This window comes from Lepidochelys kempii, chromosome 3, assembly GCF_965140285.1.
Source record: "Lepidochelys kempii isolate rLepKem1 chromosome 3, rLepKem1.hap1, whole genome shotgun sequence".
Lineage (NCBI taxonomy): Eukaryota > Metazoa > Chordata > Testudines > Cheloniidae > Lepidochelys > Lepidochelys kempii.
This window is the reverse complement of record NC_136382.1, coordinates 176,385,408-176,405,482: the sequence shown is the minus strand read 5'-3', so window position 1 is coordinate 176,405,482 and position 20,075 is coordinate 176,385,408. Positions and strand designations below refer to the sequence as shown.

Sequence of the window (20,075 nt, the reverse complement as noted above, 5' to 3'; positions counted from 1 at the left end):
ATTGCATGTCAGACCATGATTGGAACTGCTAAGCACATGCAGCTTGTATTGGCTTCCGTTGGAACTGTGGGTGCCCTGCATCAGAGATCAGTTTTCCTCCAGGGTATTTGCTGCCTTTGAGTGGCCTGTCCATGGATGTGCATTGGTAAAAACTTTAGGAAAAGAGCTGACAGACTTGTTGGCATTCCAATCTAAAGCCTGGGGAGGGAGTTTGCATGAAGGTCCTGACATCTGAGACAGAAACTTCATCCAAGGCAGTGGGAGAAAAGAATTTATTAGGAAAATCATGATTCATAGAGGCACCTTGATTGCTAGCAGCACGGGAGGCTTGACGACTGTTGCCAAACACTACAAATCAAAGGTAAAAGTATAAGAGAATAAATACAACAATTGGCAGTTCAGTGTCTACAATCATTATCTGCGGCATTTGTTAAATCAAACACCATGTGTATTGCATGTACTCACTCTGGCAAATTGTTATTGATTTTCTAAGTTCAGTGGGCCATATTGTACCATAAGTTTTAAAACAGAAGTCCCTATTGAAATAAGAGTCAGATTCAATGGCATGATATGTTTGAAGGTATGGGAATTTATCGTTAACCTTCTGAATGCTGAGGGCTGGTCCAGGAGCCACTGAAGTTAATGAATGGAAAGGTTGATAATACAACTCTGTATCTTTATGCCTTTGGTTGATGTTGCTCTAATATTCTTTTCTAGTTTTTAAATATGGGGAGCTTTTGTTCTTCTTTCAAGCTTTTAAAGATCAATGCAAACCTTCATTTTCTATAAATAATTTAATAAATACTTTGTTTTACAATAATACATCAAGTGACAAATTCATAGCAAACAAGAGTCACAAGGAATTTAGGATCAGTATACTTTAATAAGGTATCAGTGTCAAAATACATTTCCTTATCAAGTTAAAGTTCCCATACAGTCATTATATTGTCAATAAGAATTCAGAAATATAGATTGTAAAATAATGATGCTACATTTGGTTAATATTAAGCATGGAATATTTGAGTGTCTAGTAAACTGTTATGGTATAACATCTTTAATGCTGAAACTACACAAACAAACAAAATAAAAGAGCAATATTTAAGTGTCATTAACCCTTCAAGCACTCAAGTCATTACCACTACAGATTTGCTAAATAAAATGTTTTTTTTTTCTTCACTTAGCAACAGATGCCTTTTAAAAGTAACTTATTTTTGGTAAAATGTTCTTGAAGGTACTGAGGGTCACTAATAACTTTTTTAAAATGTACCAACAACAGAAAAGGTTTTCAATTATTTTTTCAGTGTGTAAGACCGTAAGGTTAAGTATCACTTAAACAGAATGATCTCTGAAGTGCTCAATGAACGCAATGCTCCCTACCTGCAAATGTTAGTGCATCGTACAAAGGGATTTGATAGAACATAGTTGGAAGTCTGAGTAGAATGGCTTTGAGTCTGGGGACAACTTTATGGGCCAGATTTTCAGCTGGTGTAAACTGGCACTGATTTTCATCAGTGGAGGATCTGTTAGTTTAGGAGCAAGAGGAAATAGTTTGTCCTCACATGTCTGCTATCGTGCATTTGGTCCTTGCCCTTCCTTTCTTCATTTTCCACTGAACAGCTAGACTTTACAGAGCAATACCTATACTTATTTTCCAACAAAGGCAAAGAGGTTTCCGGGAACAAAATTGAATCCTTGCCTTTTAAATAAATTCATGATAACAAGAGTTGTTTTTTTGGTGGTTCTGAAGATGTCGGATTGCCTTATAATGACATGCTGTAAGATTATGTGCACTTGAAAGGCTATCAACAATACAAGGAAAGCTAAAATAATAAAGAAAACCCTCCCAGCCCAACACTCTTAACATCTTATTTTTACTAGGGTAACTCAATAATAAGTAGGCAAAGGGAAATACTATTTTAACTTTTATTTTTAATGTTTCACGAGTGTGGATTATGTTGCTATCTAGCGTATAAAATGCACACAAAATAAAGGTCAACTTAATTGGTAATTAGCAGTGTTAGTACTGGCTTTTGGACAAATCCTGACAGTCCTGCAATATTGGCAACCCCATAATGAGTGTTACCAGCTCTAGTCAAAAACAGCTCTTAAAAAGTGAGTATGGTTCTGGTTCTATGTCTTAGCCATCACAAAAGTACCAATACATAATAACCCAAATAGAAATTCCAAAAATTCAGTTACATTTTGTGTAAGAAAAAAGAAAAGAAATAACACCCCCGCAAAAAACCCCATCACAAATGAAGACATAGGTGCAGAGCCTCTGCTAGCATATGTCAATGTAGCTCTCTATACAGCAATAGAGGGATACCAGGTTCAGCAGCTGAGGATCTAGCCCACGTTAGGAAAAAAGCTACACTGTGCAACTTTTGCAGATATCCACAAACTCTGCAGTTCACCCTTCACATTTCTTTCAGCAAATAGTATCTGATTTAGGGGGAGAAAATCAGAAAGTCGTGATGTGAGGTTTTTTTATTTTTTTTCCAAAAGATGTTAAATTTACAATATGATTAGTGCTGGGAAATAGACTACAAACACAGTAGGGGCATGGAGAATTTTAATTTAGAAGGTCAATACAAACTGTGGCTGGAGAACAGATTTTTTTTGTTTGTTTTCATTTATCTTTGGCAATAAAAATCAATCTTTGCAGTACAGGAGCCAAAAGTATTAGAGAGACATTTACACCACAGGTTTGTTAGCATGAATACTGAAGAAAATGCCAGAGAATATAAATTACAAGTCAGGCAGAAGGGTAAATCATATGCATTTTCTAAAGAACACTTTTATTAAAATAGAGAAAAATACAGTAGATGTATATTTTCAATAAGAATAATAAAGTGAGTAATTTCAAAAAGGCCGCTATTTGGTAATGTGGACAAGTTCAATACATAAGTAAAATCTTGTAAAAGTGTACTGGGTATTAGAAATTGTCTACTTGAAAAAATATATTTAAAAACTGAAGATGTTTTGAACAGTATAGGCCAAGGAATATTGCAAGGTTACTCAGGTTGCCTGGTCAAGAGCTCTGAGCAAATCACATCCTTGCAGAAGTGTAGAACTGCCCAAAACAGGGACATTCACCTCACAGTCATATCTGGTCAATTCAGGCAACAAATATGGTTCGTAAGATTGCCCAAGCAGACGACTTGTCACACCTGAAATAAGAGTGTTAAAGAAAAAGGGTAAACTCATGAATGATGCCTATCTAACCAGAGTGGGGAAGGTCAACTTTTCCCTCATTTAGCTTTCTTTGGTATTCTAGAACATTCAGGCACCTGAAAACAGCATTACATCTTCCAGTTCAAATCTATATATGCCAATCAACTTTTAAAACTGAGAATAATCTCACATGTTGAAATTTTAACTAGAGTGAAACATGTTTTCTCTTCCTTGTCATTTAGATTTTCTTAAAAGGGGAAATCATTCTAGTTCAAAACAGGAAACCTGTAGTAAACCACATAGTTTTCTGAATTATCACCAATTGCAGTCATGTATCTCTTCTAATTTTTTTCTTAAGAAAGGACCATAAAATAAAGTCAAACCTACATCTGCTGAACTATGACTCACTTCTGTGATTAGGCTGTTGTTGTAGTAAGGTGTTTGTTCACACTTTCAGCTGAAGGGGAAAATGTATGCACAAGCTGTCAAACATAAAATCACTCTGAAGTTACACAGTTGCTACGTTTATAACTATGCAAAAGAACTGTGACAATCATATTTAACGTTGTGCTGTCATTTCAACTTTTATTCCTCTATTTACCAAGATTAATGGTGGGCATCAGATTTTGTTGAGATCAAAGTTACCAAGTCCAAGTATATGGAGGAAAGGACAGTAAAAAATGAAGGAGAGAATTCAGATATAAGTTGATATAAAGAGGACAAAGACAGTACTGGGTGCTGGGAAAAGGCAATAGTGGACAAGTTTTCTGCACTCACTGTTCAAAAAAAATTTTTTTTTTGGTAATTCTTGTTAAATTTGTTTAGGAAGATTTTCACTACAGTCAGAAAAGTGAACTGTTATAATGTCATTTAATGCGCCTGTTGAACAGTGAAGCATGCACTATCAAGGCATTGTAAGACTGTTATTTTAGCGGATATATTTTAATACATTTGCTAAACTTCCTTATAAAAGGGAAAATGGCTCTATCTGATATTAGTGAGGTATAATTTTAGAGGAATGAGTGAGGCTTACTTACCCTTTGCCTAAATCTATATAGGTATCCATTGACAGTTATGCCTTTGGACACTTATTTTGAAGAAAGAAAAGGAGGACTTGTGGCACCTTAGAAACTAACACATTTATTTGAGCATAAGCTTTCGTGAGCTACAGCTCACTTCATCGGATGCATACCTCCGAAGAAGTGAGCTGTAGCTCATGAAAGCTTATGCTCAAATAAATTGGTTAGTCTCTAAGGTGCCACAAGTCCTCCTTTTCTTTGTGCGGATACAGACTAACACGGCTGCTACTCTGAAACCTGTTATTTTGAAGAGTATCCACTCATGGGTTCTCAAGGATTCAGACACCAATGTATGGCCATTTATATTTTCAACTTTGGATATTTTAAATTAATGCTTTTCAAGGGTCAGCTCATTCTCTCCCGCTTCCCTGGGGTTGGAATGCTCTGAATGCAGTAGAATCACCATGGACTCACTGCCCAGAGGCTTACATGGCCACACAGGAGGGGAATAAGGTTCAGGCTAGCAAGGGAGAGCTAGTGCAGGACTAGTGGGTCTGCAACAATGTGGATACACTGACTAAAATCAGGCCTGGTTGATGGCATTCGAGAAATGGCTATTTTGGCAGCTTCTATGCTACAATCGGATGGGAGGATTCTGAGCTGCCAGTTCAGACAGAGTTCCCTGGTTCGATCTCCATTTAACTTAAGCTTCACCACAGGGGGCAAAGTTGTTGGGTTGGATCACATCTAACTCATTTTCTGGGAGGAAGAATCTGATATAAATACATATATGCAGGGGGCTTACTGTTGAGACTGTGCTGATGGGTGCTATTGAAATGTTTGATTGATAGTGTGTGCAATACAGATGTTCATATTAAATGTACACACATATATATATATATATGCAGAGAGAGAGACAAAACAAAACACTAAGTTGAATTTATATGAAGTTTGAAAGTTTGTGCATAAGATATGGCCTAGAGACACACGTTTGTGGGATTTATGCACAAACTGTCAAACTAGACATAAATGTATACGTACATTCAGAATTTTATCACTTCAGTATAATATAAATTATACCGATTTGGGTTGAAGTTTATTGTGCATCCGATGAAGTGAGCTGTAGCTAATGAAAGCTCATGCTCAAATACATTTGTTAGTCTCTAAGGTGCCACAAGTCCTCCTTTTCTTTTAACTCCCCTTTGTAAGTCATCAGACCTCATATCTGTATTGAAACCAAAGAGCAAAACCATTTTCTCATTTGTCTGTGATCGTGCCTTACCTGACTTTTTATGAGCTGGTTGAACATTGAAGTTCTGATAATGGGAACTGAAAAACTGAGGGGGAAATGCTGCTTTCTGATTATCAGCAGGGTTTCCACAGGAGAGTTGCTGCTGTCGCTGCTGCAGTTGGTTCACTGGTTGGCTCAGGCCTCTCTGTGAGTTACGAATAAACTCATCTAAAATTAAATGTGACAATTGGTTTTTAAAAATGGCCTCTGTGTCAATGTGCCAACATATCCTCTGGGAGCACAAAAGCCAGGATTGAGCATCCCAGAGTCCTTGACTATAGTAAATGAAAGTATAACTGGCAAACTTTACCACACTGCTTAAAAGCTATGGCAGACCACCTTCACTGGTTAGTCAGTCACAGCCTCCCTGGAGCAGAGATTACATCACTATGCCAAATGAGTGAGGCCATTTTGTGAGAGAGCTTAAGACCAGGAGGCTAGATTCAATCTTTTTTCACTAAAAGCATTAATGTGCTCATTGAATTATTTTTACACATAGTGTAGCTGAAATGATTTGTTTCTTCCTAATAAGAATTCATTCAGAAATCTACAGTAGGTTTAGATAACCACCTTATTTTGACCATTCATCATTACCAGCACTTGAGGGTTCTTTCTTCAGAACCATTGACTGGCTAAACCTACTCCTAACCTAGTTTGTGAATAAATGATGCTGCATATAAAGGGATGGGTTGTATAACACAGTAGGCCATTCTATTCTGACTGTCCTAAGTGGGGAGAAGAAGAATTGGAATATTTGATCCCAAATTTTAATACTGCACACTAAGTTGATGTCTTAACACAGAAATCACACTTACTTTAGGCTGCCTTCCTGTGGCCTTGGACCTACTGCACAACAATGGTTCATATTTAGAAGAATACCTTTGCAACCAGAAGGTATAAACTTTTTAAATGAAAACTCTGATGCTGTGGAAATTACTGCAAATACCAAAAGGCCACAGTGACCCTAAATCTGAGTTATAGTAGAACTATCACACCAGGCTCCCTGGGAAACGGAGAACCCCAGAACAATAATATAAGCTTTCATTTACAGGACAATCCAACTCAGAGCACCGTTGATTGCATTAATGGTTGTTGGTTTATACGTTTGGTTTATGGTAGTTCTTCTGCTTTTGGCATGAAAATGGCAGGTATGATAATTCCTGCACAGAGTCTCTGTTTCTAGTGAAACTGTCCTAAAATAATATCTAGAAACAAATATTATAGAATCAATTTATGTCTTACCAGTGAGGACACTTGTGCTGAGGGACTTCTTTTCAGTAACCAATGAACAATTTTCACCTTTGAGAATTTTCATCCTTTTCCACATTAAATGAGATGGGTTAATCATTGACAAATCTGCCTGCAGTTGGATAAAGAAACCAGAAACAGACATAAGTAATCAAAATGAAAACCCTTTTGTAATGGTCATTGTTTGAAGTGTCTGAATTCCTTATAACAGATTACCCCACTCAGCTGTTGAAATGTTTGATCTTCATAATCCATCTGTCGCTTCAGTTTCAAACTGTTGGCAAGAGCAATTCTTGCAGGGTTTATATCTATGCCCCGTTGCTCAAAACTGTCCAGTGACCTGAAAAGAAAAGACCCTTCCTTGAGTGAGTAGTTTTCAAATAAATAAGACTATTTGTGTCTGAATTATCTTTCAAAGCCTTAAGGTTCATTTGGCATAGGACAGTGGGACAGGCTAGACTGCAAATGCAGAATTTTTCCTGGACTGCTAACCCAGTAGTCACTACACTTATTGCCATAATGCCTGAAAACTTTCAATATCAAGTAATCAAATAATCATGGAATTACCAGACTTCCATTACCTCACAATCGATAAGCAAAACCTTGATTGTGAAACAAAAATTGTATGATTTAGGAGGTCAAATTTTTAACAGGGATTAACCTGCTCTCCATTTTTGCAGGCATAATTATGGGTCCACACGTTAGTATTTGTGGACAAACATCTAGCTCTGTGGTCACATAGCCAAAAAGGCTAGCAACTGCATACAATTAATTGATCCTGCAGGTATAAAACTGCATGCGCCCACACCCCTGAGACGGTTACAATTTTTTTAGAAAATGAAACCCACCATTTTGTACATCTTTAGAAGTATTAACAACCCTAAAGCACTTAGAGCGCTTGTCATCTGTGAGTCCCAAAGAGCTTTACAAAGATCAGCCAGTATTTTTATCTCCATGTTACAAATCAGGAATCTGACGCACAAAGGAGTTAAGTGACCTGCCTGAACTGGACCACTATGCTTCTATCCTGGTTCTTACCCTATGCTCATCATAGTAGTAATACATGTAAATAAGCTGTATTGAAAACCTGAAATTTAAGGATGATTTCTGTTTAACAACATGCTTAAGACTATTACTGAAGCTCTTTACCTACGGTATTTATATGGCCCCCATGACTGTAGTACTTGAGCGCATCAGCCTTTCCTGTATTTGTCCTCCCACCAGCTCTATGAGGTAGGGAAGTGCTATTACCTCCACTTTACAGATGGGGAACAAATGCTCAGAGGCTTGCCCAGTGTCACACAGAAAGTCTGCGGCAGAGCAGGGAACTGAACCCAGCTCTCTGGCTACGCTGTAATCACTGGGCCATCCTTCTCCCTGTCCTACCAGATCTGTTTCTGACACTGCGTACAGTAAAGCAGCTTTGCAAAAGTGTTCTATGGTTTTGTGATAGACATGTACGTTTTCACAAATCCACACATCAGTACACTTATGATGATGGTGAAAATCAGCCCACTTCTGCTCCCATTCAAGTCAATGGAAGGGCAAAGCTGTTCACCTGAAAGGACAGCAGAATTGGGCTTCTAATATGCCATTCTGTTGAAACAAATTATTCCAGTAGAGTGGGCAAATAGACTTTTTCAAGGTTTGCAGCACAGAAGTCTCAAGGAGAGATACGCCTAACAGCTTGCATATTAGGACAAATTTACCTTTTCTTATATAAGGACATGTTGGGAGCGTGCACTGGTGGCCCTGATGAGGAACTTGCTAAGGACCCACAGTATTTATCCATTAGTCTCCATTTAGCAGGAACATACTGTACGGGTGGATCAGGTGGCCACTGGGTGCTTGGTCTTCCAACCATTGAAGCCAGTGGTGTGCTGGCTCGCGCATGGTATGGTGGCAGTGATGACTTGTTCGCATTGTTGAAGGACACAGATGACAGAGGTCCATGACCAGGGTTCATATTTTTATTTAACATCTGTTGGCAGTATTTCTCCAAGAGAAACTGATTCTGAGAGGCAGGAGCAAGGGGCTGGAAAATGGTACTCATGCTACTTAAACTTTGCTGGGTATTTTGTGCATTTTCAGGGAGAGGACGTTCTTCTTGGCAGATTGGGCTCAGCTGGAAATCTTCTCCATCCATGGGAATGTAAGGAGCCAGGGTTTCAAGATCCAGCTCATTGAAATCAGTCTGTACAAATAATAATAATAAAAAGCACATGGCAATTAATGTGTACATGGGAGATGAAATTTCAGTGAATGTTAAGACTGAAGAATCATTATACCTGCTGTATAGCTAAGAGTCACCTGAATTTCATAAATGAAATACTGAAAGTGGCAGATCCCTATTTAGAGATGCATGTAATTTCCATACTGAAATGTCTGTTTTCATGAATTATATACCATACTTGTTTCTGATATCACCAGGGATAAGGTTGCAGGGCAGATGAAAAACAGGAAGCAGGACTGAAAATCATGCTACACCCACCAGCCATGCTACCATACGCACAGCACTTTCTGAAGGCTGATGCCCAAATGCAGTTTGGGAGGTCAGCGTGGGTTGAACTGGAGCAAATGTTCCACTGGGCTTTGAATAACTTGTCTGCCAATGCTTAAGTGTGGCACATAGTTCAACTTCACTGCTGACTAATGGAAAATAAGTATTCAAAATATAATTGCACAGAAAATGTGTATCAAAACCACAAAAGGCCTATTAAACACAGTTTGCAGGACATTAACACATTCATTTTTATATTTTTCAGTGGGGGTGCTCACTGCATCTAAATGTTGCATCTTCCACGCAGAAGCAACTGAACCTTGAAGCAGGAAGAGAGCATGCTTCTCATCCACCCAGATCAGCAACACCCTCGCCTCCTATTTCCATCACAGCAATAGTCCCAGTTCTAGCCGTTAAAGGCCCCAGGTCCACCAGGAGGACTCAGATGACCAGCAGCAGCAGGAAGAGGAGCTACAAGCAGGGCAGAAAGGTCTCATACACCCTAGAAGTCATCTGAGCAAACTGATGTTGAATTGTTTCTGGTAACAATTATTTCTGTTGTGCTCCATGTTTGCCCTCCTTCCCCCTTGCCTGCCTGGCATTTCACTCTCTTTCCCTACCCATTCTCTGTACCCAAGCTCTGACATCTTCATCATCTGGACCCATGGAAAAGAAGCCCTTGAGGAATTCCACCATGATTTCAACAATTTCCATCCCACCATCAACCTCAGCCTGGTCCAGTCCACACAAGAGATCCACTTCCTGGACACTACAGTGCTAATAAACGATGGTCACATAAACACCACCCTATACCAGAAACCTACTGACCGCTATTCCTACCTACATGCCTCCAGCTTTCACCCTGACCACACCACATGATCCATCGTCTACAGCCAAGCTCTGCGATACAACCGCATTTGCTCCAACCCCTCAGACAGAGACAGACACCTACAAGATCTCTATCAAGCATTCTTACAACTACAATACCCACCTGCGGAAGTGAAGAAACAGATTGATAGAGCCAGAAGAGTTCCCAGAAGTCACCTACTACAGGACAGGCCTAACAAAGAAAATAACAGAACGCCACTAGCCGTCACCTTCAGCCCCCAACTAAAACTCCTCCAACGCATTATTAAAGATCTACAACCTATCCTGAAGGATGACCCAACACTCTCACAAATCTTGGGAGACAGGCCAGTCCTTGCCTACAGACAGCCCCCCAACCTGAAGCAAATACTGACCAGCAACCACATACCACACAACAGAACCACTAACCCAGGAACCTATCCTTGCAGCAAAGCCCGTTGCCAACTGTGCCCACATATCTATTCAGGGGACACCATCACAGGGCCTAATAACATCAGCCACACTATCAGAGGCTCGTTCACCTGCACATCCACCAATGTGATATATGCCATCATGTGCCAGCAATGCCCCTCTACCATGTACATTGGTCAAACTGGACAGTCTCTACGTAAAAGAGTAAATGGACACAAATCAGATGTCAAGAATTATAACATTCGTAAACCAGTCGGAGAACACTTCAATCTCTCTGGTCACGTGATTACAGACATGAAAGTCGCTATTTTACAACAAAAAAACTTCAAATCCAGACTCCAGCGAGAAACTGCTGAATTGGAATTCATTTGCAAATTGGATACAATTAACTTAGGCTTGAATAGAGACTAGGAGTGGCTTAGTCATTATGCAAGGTAGCCTATTTCCCCGTGTTTTTTCCTCCCCCCCCCCCCCCCCGGACGTTCTTGTTAAACCCTGGATTTGTGCTGGAAATGGCCCACCTTTATTATCATACACAACGTAAGGAGTGTGGTCACTTTGGATAAGCTATTACCAGCAGGAGAGTGAGTTTGTGTGTGGGGAGAGGGGGTGTGAGAAAACCTGGATTTGTGTTGGAAATGGCCCACCTTGATTATCTTACACAATGTAAGGAGAGTGGTCACTTTGGATGGGCTATTACCAGCAGGAGAGTGAGTTTGTGTGCGTGGGGGGGGGGGTGAGAAAACCTGGATTTGTGCTGGAAATGGCCCAACTTGATTATACACATTGTAAGGAGAGTGATCACTTTAGATAAGCTATTACCAGCAGGAGAGTGGGGTGGGAGGAGGTATTTTTTCATGCTTTGTGTGTATATAATAAGATCTTCTACTCTTTCCACAGTATGCATCCGATGAAGTGAGCTGTAGCTCATGAAAGCTTATGCTCAAATCAATTGGTTAGTCTCTAAGGTGCCACAAGTACTCCTTTTCTTTTCACAACTGCTGTATGTGCATGTGCAAACCAAGGGCTGTCTGTCACAAGTTGGAGGCATCCGTATGTGCATAAGCATTTTTTGTGTATGTGCTTTTGAAAATCTTCCCTGTAATCTCCTAGGTTTACCCATTTGACGGGATCAATTCAGCAAAGAGTAAGCTGATCTCATGGCAGGCATGTGTACTTCTAGCAGTGGCAGCTCCAACTGGTGAAGTCTGGATCATTTCCACTGTGCCTGTCTCAATTTGTGCACAGATCAGTCCTCAAGTGTTATCCTAGTTTTTAAGCTGTAGCTGAAAGAACTAGAGCTCATTATAGCCTCTGCATCATAAAACCTCCCCTAAGAGGAGCAACATTAAAGTCCAGATGGAGTTCTGCTGGCACAGGATCTCGAGGAGATGCACTCAATCAGCAAACTTTGCAGCTTGTCCGCTTTCCATTCATCTCCATACTCTTTCTTGGCTACACTGACCCTCTCTGGATCTTCCTGAGGAATGAGAACTGTGAGCAGCATTGAGAATTAAGTGCTGTATTACACTAGAATGGTCATCCATAGTACTGGTTATGGGGGAATTGTTTCATAGCTTGTGGGCAAGAAAATACTACTGTCCTCTCACCTGGGAGTTGCACTGGTTCTTTGACTCTGTGTCAATGGCAAAGAGCTTCTCAATCACCTCAATCTTAAGATCTTCATCTAAGGAGCTGTAATAGTCTCCTGGGCTGCTTGGCTGTACAAGAATAAAAACGAAGCAGTTAGATTATCACAGTACTTGATTCTGATATGGTGCTGTCAATGCACTGTGCTGTATAATAATGAACATCAGCTATGCAAAACAAACAACAAGACTGGGTCTACAGCATCTCCACAAACCAAATATTCTACTCAACTCTAATAAACACACACTATTCTCCAACAGAAAAAATGGTTACCTACCTTCCATAACTGTTGTTCTTCAAAATGTGTTTGTCATGCCCATTCCATTCTAGGTGTGCGCGCACCTACCTGCATGACCATCAGAGATTTTGCCTTAGCGGTACCCATAGGGCCGGCTGTGGAACCCTCTGGAGTGCCACGCTCATGCTGCGGTATATCAGGTGCCACCAGCCCTACCCCCTCTCAGTTCCTTCTTGCCAACACCTCCAACAGAGGGGAAGGAGGGTGGGTAATGGAATTGACATGAGCAACACACCTCTAAGAACAACAGTTATGAAAGGTAGGTAACCGTTTTTTCTACTTTGAGTGCTTGCTCACGTCGATTCCATTCTAGGTGACACACAAGCAGAATCAACAGAGGTGGGCTCAGAATTCACAATCTTGCAGCTTGCAGCACTGCTCTGCCAAAGCCAGCATAGTCTCAAGCGTCCTGGGTCAGCGCGTAGTGTGACGCAAATGTATCGACAGATGACTAGGTTGCAGCCCGACAGATCTCTTGGATCGGCACCTGTGCCAGGAAGGCAGCTGATGATGCCTGGACCCTAGTCGAATGAGCCATCATGGTCACTGGCGGGGGCACCTTCCCCAGCTCATAGCTGCAGCGGATGCAGGCCGTGATCCAAGATGAGATTCTCAGGGCTGACACTGGGCAGCCTTTCATCCCGTCCACGACAGCAACGAAGAAGTGCGTTGACTTACGGAATGGCTTTGTTCTATCAGTGTAGAAGGCCAGTGCCTGTCTGACATCCAAGGTATGCAGCCTGCGCTCCTCATCCTTCACATGAGACTTCGGACAAAGGACTGGTAAGTAAATGTCTTGACCAGTGTGGAACTGGGAGATGACCTTGGGCAGAAAGGCCAGGTGCAGATGCAGCTGGACTTTGTCCTTACAGAAGACCATATAGGGTAGCTCTGACATGAGTGCCCTGGTCTCGGACCCCCTATGGGCTGAAGTTATAGTGACCAAGAAGGAGACCTTCCAGGAGAGAAGCAGGAGGTAGCAGGAAGCCAAGTGCTTGACGCGGGGACCCATGAGTCTGGACAGCAGAAGATTCAGGTCCCAAAGGGGGGACCAGGTCTCAGACATGCAGGTTAAGGTGCTTCAAACCTCCTCCCACCCTCCGAATCCCCCAGTCCAGAGCCCATACCCCTCCCAACCCCTTCCTCAGCTGGAGCCCCCTCCCATACTCTGAATCCCTCAGCTCCACCCCCCAGCCTGGATCTCCCTCCTGCACCTCAAACAGAGGGACGGGGGTGGAGTGAGGGGGGGAAGGGGCCTCGGATGAGGGGCGCAGCAGGAGGCGGGGCGAGTGTGTTCAGTTTTGTGCAAGTAGAAAGTTGGCAACCATAACTCCAGAGGGCGCCACAGCTGGCCCTAGGCCCGGGGTACCGCTAAGGCAAAATCTCCGATGGCCGCACATGTAGGTGCCTGCACACCTAGAACAGAATCGACACAAACAAGCAGTTGAAGAAGATTATTACTTTTATCACTAAGAAATGGTAAAAAGTGTTGCATGCAATAATGATAGAAATGGTCTGCCATATGGATCTAGAGTTACGACTTCAGATATATTGTAAAAATAAATTTAAACTGACAATGTGAGACATCCCCTCTTAAATCTCTCTGAAGAGGAAAGGGGTAAGCCTGGGCTCCGACTTTCCTCTTCCAGCGTTTACAAATTAAATGGGGCATCCTCCAGGGATGGCCTGCTGGCTATGCTAAGTCAGCCCTTTCCAACTTCTAGGGGGCAATGATGCTAGTTTAATCAGACTAAACTCTCATGTGTTCCACGCAGTGCCTACTGCCTCTCACTCAGTTGTGCACCATCCAGCTTAGTTCAGAGCAAACCAAGTTTTCGGTTAGAGAGTACACAAATGAATGGACGGCAAACAGCAGCAGTTCGCTGATACCCAGCACAGAGCAAGGAGGGAGAGGAAATCCATGGTACCAGCCTGAAAAGCCTTAAGTGCCAGGACTGGTACAAGTTGGGAACCACTGAAATATGGCTATAGCTTCTACCTAATGAACAAATGAAGGTAATATGCCAGGATTTTTGTTAAAGGGATATCGATAATGGCTGCGCTATCTTACAGCAGCCTTTTACTGGTTAATTCACCTAGAAGTAGTGGTGGCTTGGTATAGCAGCTGTACCTAGGATGTTTTAATGAGAGAAGATTAGTGTGAGGGTGGCTGGGAAAAAATAAAGGATTGGTATTAAGCGCAGGGGATAGCCCTGATTTATTATCCTCATTATGTTGTTCAGTGTGTATATAATACAATGTGTGCATAGTTGCCTTGGTTACTTCATAAATATGAGACCACTACTGTACACATGTACCTCCCACTGATGTTGATGGGAGTTACATACAAAACATCACACTCCATTTATTTACCTTGTAGTTTGTAGATTAGATAATTTAATTTTCAGTTCAAAGGTCTTTCTTACCGTTGAACAGCTGCTGTTGCTACTTGCACTTGGAGTACTACTGCCTGGTGCAACTTGGGGCATTGTAAATGATGGCATAGTCAGCTTTTCACCTTGGGGAGTATGGGTCTTCACTTCCACTGGCCACTGTTTGTTTAGAGTCAAAACAACAGCTTTGTTGTAGATAGAGGCTTCCTCAAACTTCTGTGTCCCTGAACAGATATTAACAAGATTGGCACATTTTTTCAGCCTGACAATTCTGTTGTGCTATGACACATTACCAGCTATTTAATAAATAAATAAATAAGCAAACACCGCCCAGTTGCCATGTGCATGTTTCACATTTTTAGGTTTTAGTATAAATCAAGAAAAAATAAGAGGCCTGATTGTCATCTGGCTCACAGAAATTTTTCATTGGTGTGAGGCCTCTGACTTCTATGGAGTCACACTGGATTTTCCCAAGTGCACAGGAGAGCACGATCAGTCCCATTGAGGTTCTTTGCATTTGTTGAAACAGGAAGTATTTTGTGGTTATTTTTTATTGCATGCTGCTACAACACTAACCAAAATCCAGAGAAATAATGGCATCTCCTGGTGTGGGTGCCAACTGAGCAAGCTCTTCTGGTTCTTCCTTCAGTTTTGTGAACAAGAAGTCACTCTTCTCAGTCACTGGGACCCCATTATCAAAAATAGTATTCATTGTCAGCAGGTGAGGCTTAAACAGAGACTCCGTCTGGTCCATTGAGAACACAATGTCATTCTTCTCAATTTCACTAACAAGGCAATTAGATCTGTTAGACATTTTGCACTCTAAAACAAAGTCACTGTATAAACAGTTACTAAACTGTTAAAACTTTAAAGGCAAAGGCCAACATTTCCAAAACTGCCACTAATTTTGGGTGCCTAACGTGAGACAACTGGGCCTGATTTCCAGAGTTGCTGAGCACCCAGAACTTAATTTGAAGCAAAGAGGAGCTGCAGTTGCTCAATAATTCTGGGGGATGATTTACCACGGTTACTTCAGTTTTATAGGTGTGTAATTAATATAGTAATGACCCAGACCAGTTTCACTCTACAAGATTGCAGATTTTGGCCTAATCTATGACCACAATATTTCATTTTGCCAAAAGTAGATCACTTTGTGGTCTTGACTTTGCTGAGGAAAACTACTTCTTTCTGGTGATATTTACAAGAGATTAGGCTTAAAAACTTCTTTTCTCCACCTGGTAGCAAGCAATTATTCCAAATCTTCCATGCAGGTTTTATACCTGGTCCTGCCAAGAGACTAGAAATTCTACTACATGCAAATAAAAGCCTTCTGCAGGCGTGTGTCAATAGATTTTGTATCAAATAGACATTATTGAAAGAAAATGTCCAACAGTTGTGCTTGATCTATCTTGCTTGGCAAAGTTGGTTTCAGAATACCAAAGTAAAATATACCTTACAAAAATTTCACTAATTGCCTATGTTACAGCATAAATGTTCATAAGCACTTTTTGGGTTCTGTATAACTTACCTCAGTACATAGTTGACACAGACAATACACTGAGGTTGTAGGTTGCGTGTATTGTAAATGACAGTTCCTTGAGTCTCCAGCCATACGTATCCACCATGCTTTGCAAGCATTCGGTACTGGCCAGTTACTACTTGACCTTTTGCACACACTGTCAAATAGGACAAAATATAAATAACGTAGCAGCATTTATAAGAATGCAATATATAAATGTAGCACATCACTTAAACCAGTAAAACTGCCTTTGAGTTCTAGTCATGTAAAATGACAGCGCTAGAATTAAAGCTATTTGCTGGTAAATGTCTGATTATCTTATTTTTTAAGTGTAATTGTTAAAGCTAAAATTTTCAAAAGTAGCCACTATTTCTGGGGGCTCAACGTGAGAGAGTTCAAGTTAGGTGCCCAAAATCTGTGGACTACTGATTGCATATGTATATGTAGACTAGTTTAAGGCCAAGAATAGGTGCCTAAAGTTAAGCTCCTCAGATCATATTTAGGCATCTAAAGAAGTGGACTGATATTCAAAAGTGCTGAACACCCATCAGTTGCTTTTATGTAGGTGCCTATGAATATAGGAGCCCAATTTTAGGTGCCCACCCCTTTTTAAAAATAAAAATCTTAGCCTGAATTGTATATATTTTCTTTCCTTCCTCGTGCCTTGGAATCTATGACATCAACTCCAGATATACATTCCTGATATATTTTGTTATTGTTGCAAATAAGGAGGCATAGTGTTACTATGCTGACATTGATCTTACAGCAAAAGGGAAAGAAAAGAAAAACATTTTCCAAGCTGTCCAAGTGACACAAATGAAGAATTATCAGTGGTACTGTTTTGTCAGTAGAGAAAATGGAGAGTTGAATTGTTCTGCTTTTCTGGCTGTTTGGGCTATGCAATTGTCATCATTTCTCTGCAATATTTCCTTTAAACCTGCCAGTCTCCAGCTAAGACTTAGATGAAGGTCAAACAATGCTTCCAGGACAATGTAATACATCCATGTAACATCTGGGGTTACACAGAAGACAGAATCAAGCTTTGCTTGTGTAGTAGCACATTGTACAAAAAAAGTGCAGTTCAGATTTAGAGTTTGATCTGGATGCTTTACAAATACTTTTATATATCTCCGAAATATGATATCTGTAGTACTCAGAGTTAGGCAAGATGTTTCAGTGTAGAGTTCTTGGCATTTGAGAATTTAAGTTTTTAGGATGCTTTACTTGGTATCCACCTTCCATTTTCGTCAAAGCAGCTAATATAGACTGTATCTTCCATTCAAGTAACGGTCTTTTTCCCAACTGACAGTAACTTTCTATCCATGTTAATATTAATAATATTGCAATTCATTCTAGCACAGAAGCACTCATCATTGGGATTAAAGTTTGCACAATCAGGCCCTTTTGGCAAAATTTCCCCTTTAAGCAGCTTTTCATTGTAATAACATTATTTGATTGCAATTAAACTGAGGTACTAAAGTCCACTTGTAGTTGAATTTGATCTGACAGTCTTTGCACAGGAAAAGTCCTGTGCACATGGCCATTGCAGAAACTACTGAAGCACAAGTCTTTCCTGCACAACCACCACAGAACTGGGCCCATTACATTTATGAAATAGAATAAGGGTAGCATACCCAAAGGTATTTAGGTGCCTAACTCCCTTTGATTCCAATGGGGGATAGGCACTTAAGTACCTTTGTGAACCCCACTCTAAGTGTTTGTGGGTCATTTGTAGTGTTACTCTTCCTGTCTCTAAAGTTTTTTTTCCCCTAGGAATATTTCATCATCCCTCGTTTAATTTATTTAGACTTTTTAATTTAGACAAAATATAAGATTATTGTTTTTGATTAAATATGTTTTTGATTAAATGTGTGGAACAAAATCAAAAGGTTTTGCCTTTAGTATGTTTCAGAGACTGTTCTGCTCTGCTTGTGAAACATAATTACATTGGCTTCCTAATCATCAGCTCTTCAATAAGAGTCATAATAAGGGCGCCTGTTACATTACAGGAAAGCTTTTTACTGCTTTAATCTACACCCCCCCACCCCAAAAGCACATCATGTTCTGATACAAAGAGTGGCAGGACGCTTTTTCTGGAGTAACACTATAAATTACTAATGCACTTGAATTTCATCTTTCAGTTATCTAGCCATATGCCTTCAGTCTGACTTCCAAGTTGTTAGAAAGTTAAAAGGATTTTATTTTAAATACATTACCAAAATATTACATGTCTATCTCATACAACATTAATTAGATCATCACACTGAAGAATAAACAAAAAATATTATCTTCAGTTACTTTTGTTGCCTTTAATTGTTTACAAAGCTTTTTTTTTAAATTGCTGTCATACATTTGAAATAGATGCAAAGTATGATATGATTGACTTGGCCTGTCAAACTTCTATGCACTTCCCATTGAAAGGTCTCAGATGGCCAGAGCCAGCTCCCCATGGAAGTCAATAGCAAAATTCCAACTGTCTTTAATGGGAATGAGACCAGGCCCTAAATGGAAATAGTAATAGAATACTGTTTGGTTGGAAAATATAGCTTTGCAGTGAATCTTTTGTGCAAAGACAAGGATTTTCACCTCTTCCTCACATAACTGGTAAAAGAGTGGGCATGTTAAACCCTGTCAAATTAAATTCTAATCTTGCATTTGATGACAACCAATTAAGTTTTATACTGTATATAAAGCTATACTTGCAGCCAAGAACACAAAGAGTACTATGGTTTATTTCAGCACAGGGTCGTTACCTCATGTGAAAACTTTACAGTATTGTAAAACTGCAACAAGTGTGTCAGCAGTATCACCAGTAAATCCAGGGAGTAGTTTTGTTTCCATCTTAAAGGCTTATTTTAGGTGTGTTCATTCAACCTTCAAACTTTTTTCCCCTTCCTCATTCTAGTGGTGGATTACCTTCTTGTAATGAAAAATAAATCCTGCTCTAGAACTCGATTCTTTTCTTTTTTTGGTAACATTACATTATTGTTGGCATTGATGTATTTGGAATCAATGGATATATTTATAGTGTGATTATACTTATCTCCTGCAGAAAGCATAGTTAGGTTAAATAAAAATTGGATGTCTAATATATTTAGCATGGAGTTTTATTTTTGTTTTGCATTTTGAATCATTACTTTGCAGCTCTGCTAGGAAAACAATTTTGTGAAACATAGATCAAAACAGCTAGGAGAATTCTCCAGAAGAAATTGTATCTTGTTTTAACTTATTTGTACTTGTGAAAAAGGATAATTATATGTCATCTTATATCAGATCTATTAACATTAGATTAGGCAATGTGTGTTAGAAATCACAGCAAAGAACTCGTGAATATCTGCCCAGTTTCTCAAAAGGTCACAAAGGCTTCCATGTTCAATGACGGCTTGCTGGTGCCCAGGTGGCTGATTGTTCATGGCTTGCTATTCATATGCCCCCAGCCACATGGGCTTCTTTGGACTTGTAAGAAGTGCCTGGAGGCATTTGCCTCAGCAAGATGCAAAGGGCCAAATTTTCTGGTGATGTAAAGTGATATAGCTTGTGTTGAGGTTATTGGAATTGCACTAATTTACATCACCACAGAATTTGGGCCAATGCCTGTAAAGGGCAGAATGCATCAGCTATGCTACCCTAGAACTAGAAAGGGGGTATATGCTTCCCTACACACCTTCAGAAACTGTGGGGCCACTCTTATATTATAGGTCCTGA

The 20,075-nt window shown here is 40.2% G+C and overlaps 1 protein-coding gene across 8 annotated transcripts in view; it reads right to left on the bottom strand.

The window, feature by feature from the left end:
* Positions 1–863: 863 nt before the first annotated feature.
* EPAS1 (endothelial PAS domain protein 1) overlaps positions 864–20,075 on the bottom strand; it is a 151,500-nt gene continuing 132,288 nt past the window's right edge. For 6 of the 8 annotated variants that reach the window (XM_073339108.2, XM_073339112.2, XM_073339113.2 and 3 more), the window contains 9 exons: positions 16,380–16,527; positions 15,428–15,636; positions 14,885–15,075; positions 12,121–12,231; positions 8,442–8,926; positions 6,949–7,072; positions 6,727–6,844; positions 5,476–5,652; positions 864–3,170 (listed from right to left, as the gene is read on the bottom strand). In XM_073339108.2, coding sequence (XP_073195209.1) covers positions 3,019–3,170; positions 5,476–5,652; positions 6,727–6,844; positions 6,949–7,072; positions 8,442–8,926; positions 12,121–12,231; positions 14,885–15,075; positions 15,428–15,636; positions 16,380–16,527 — 1,715 coding nt within the window. In that variant the 3' untranslated portion in view covers positions 864–3,018. Of the gene's footprint in view, positions 3,171–3,561; positions 3,632–5,475; positions 5,653–6,726; positions 6,845–6,948; positions 7,073–8,441; positions 8,927–12,120; positions 12,232–14,884; positions 15,076–15,427; positions 15,637–16,379; positions 16,528–20,075 lie in introns of all 8 variants that reach the window. The other 2 variants (XM_073339109.2, XM_073339110.2) reach the window with 2 other exon arrangements.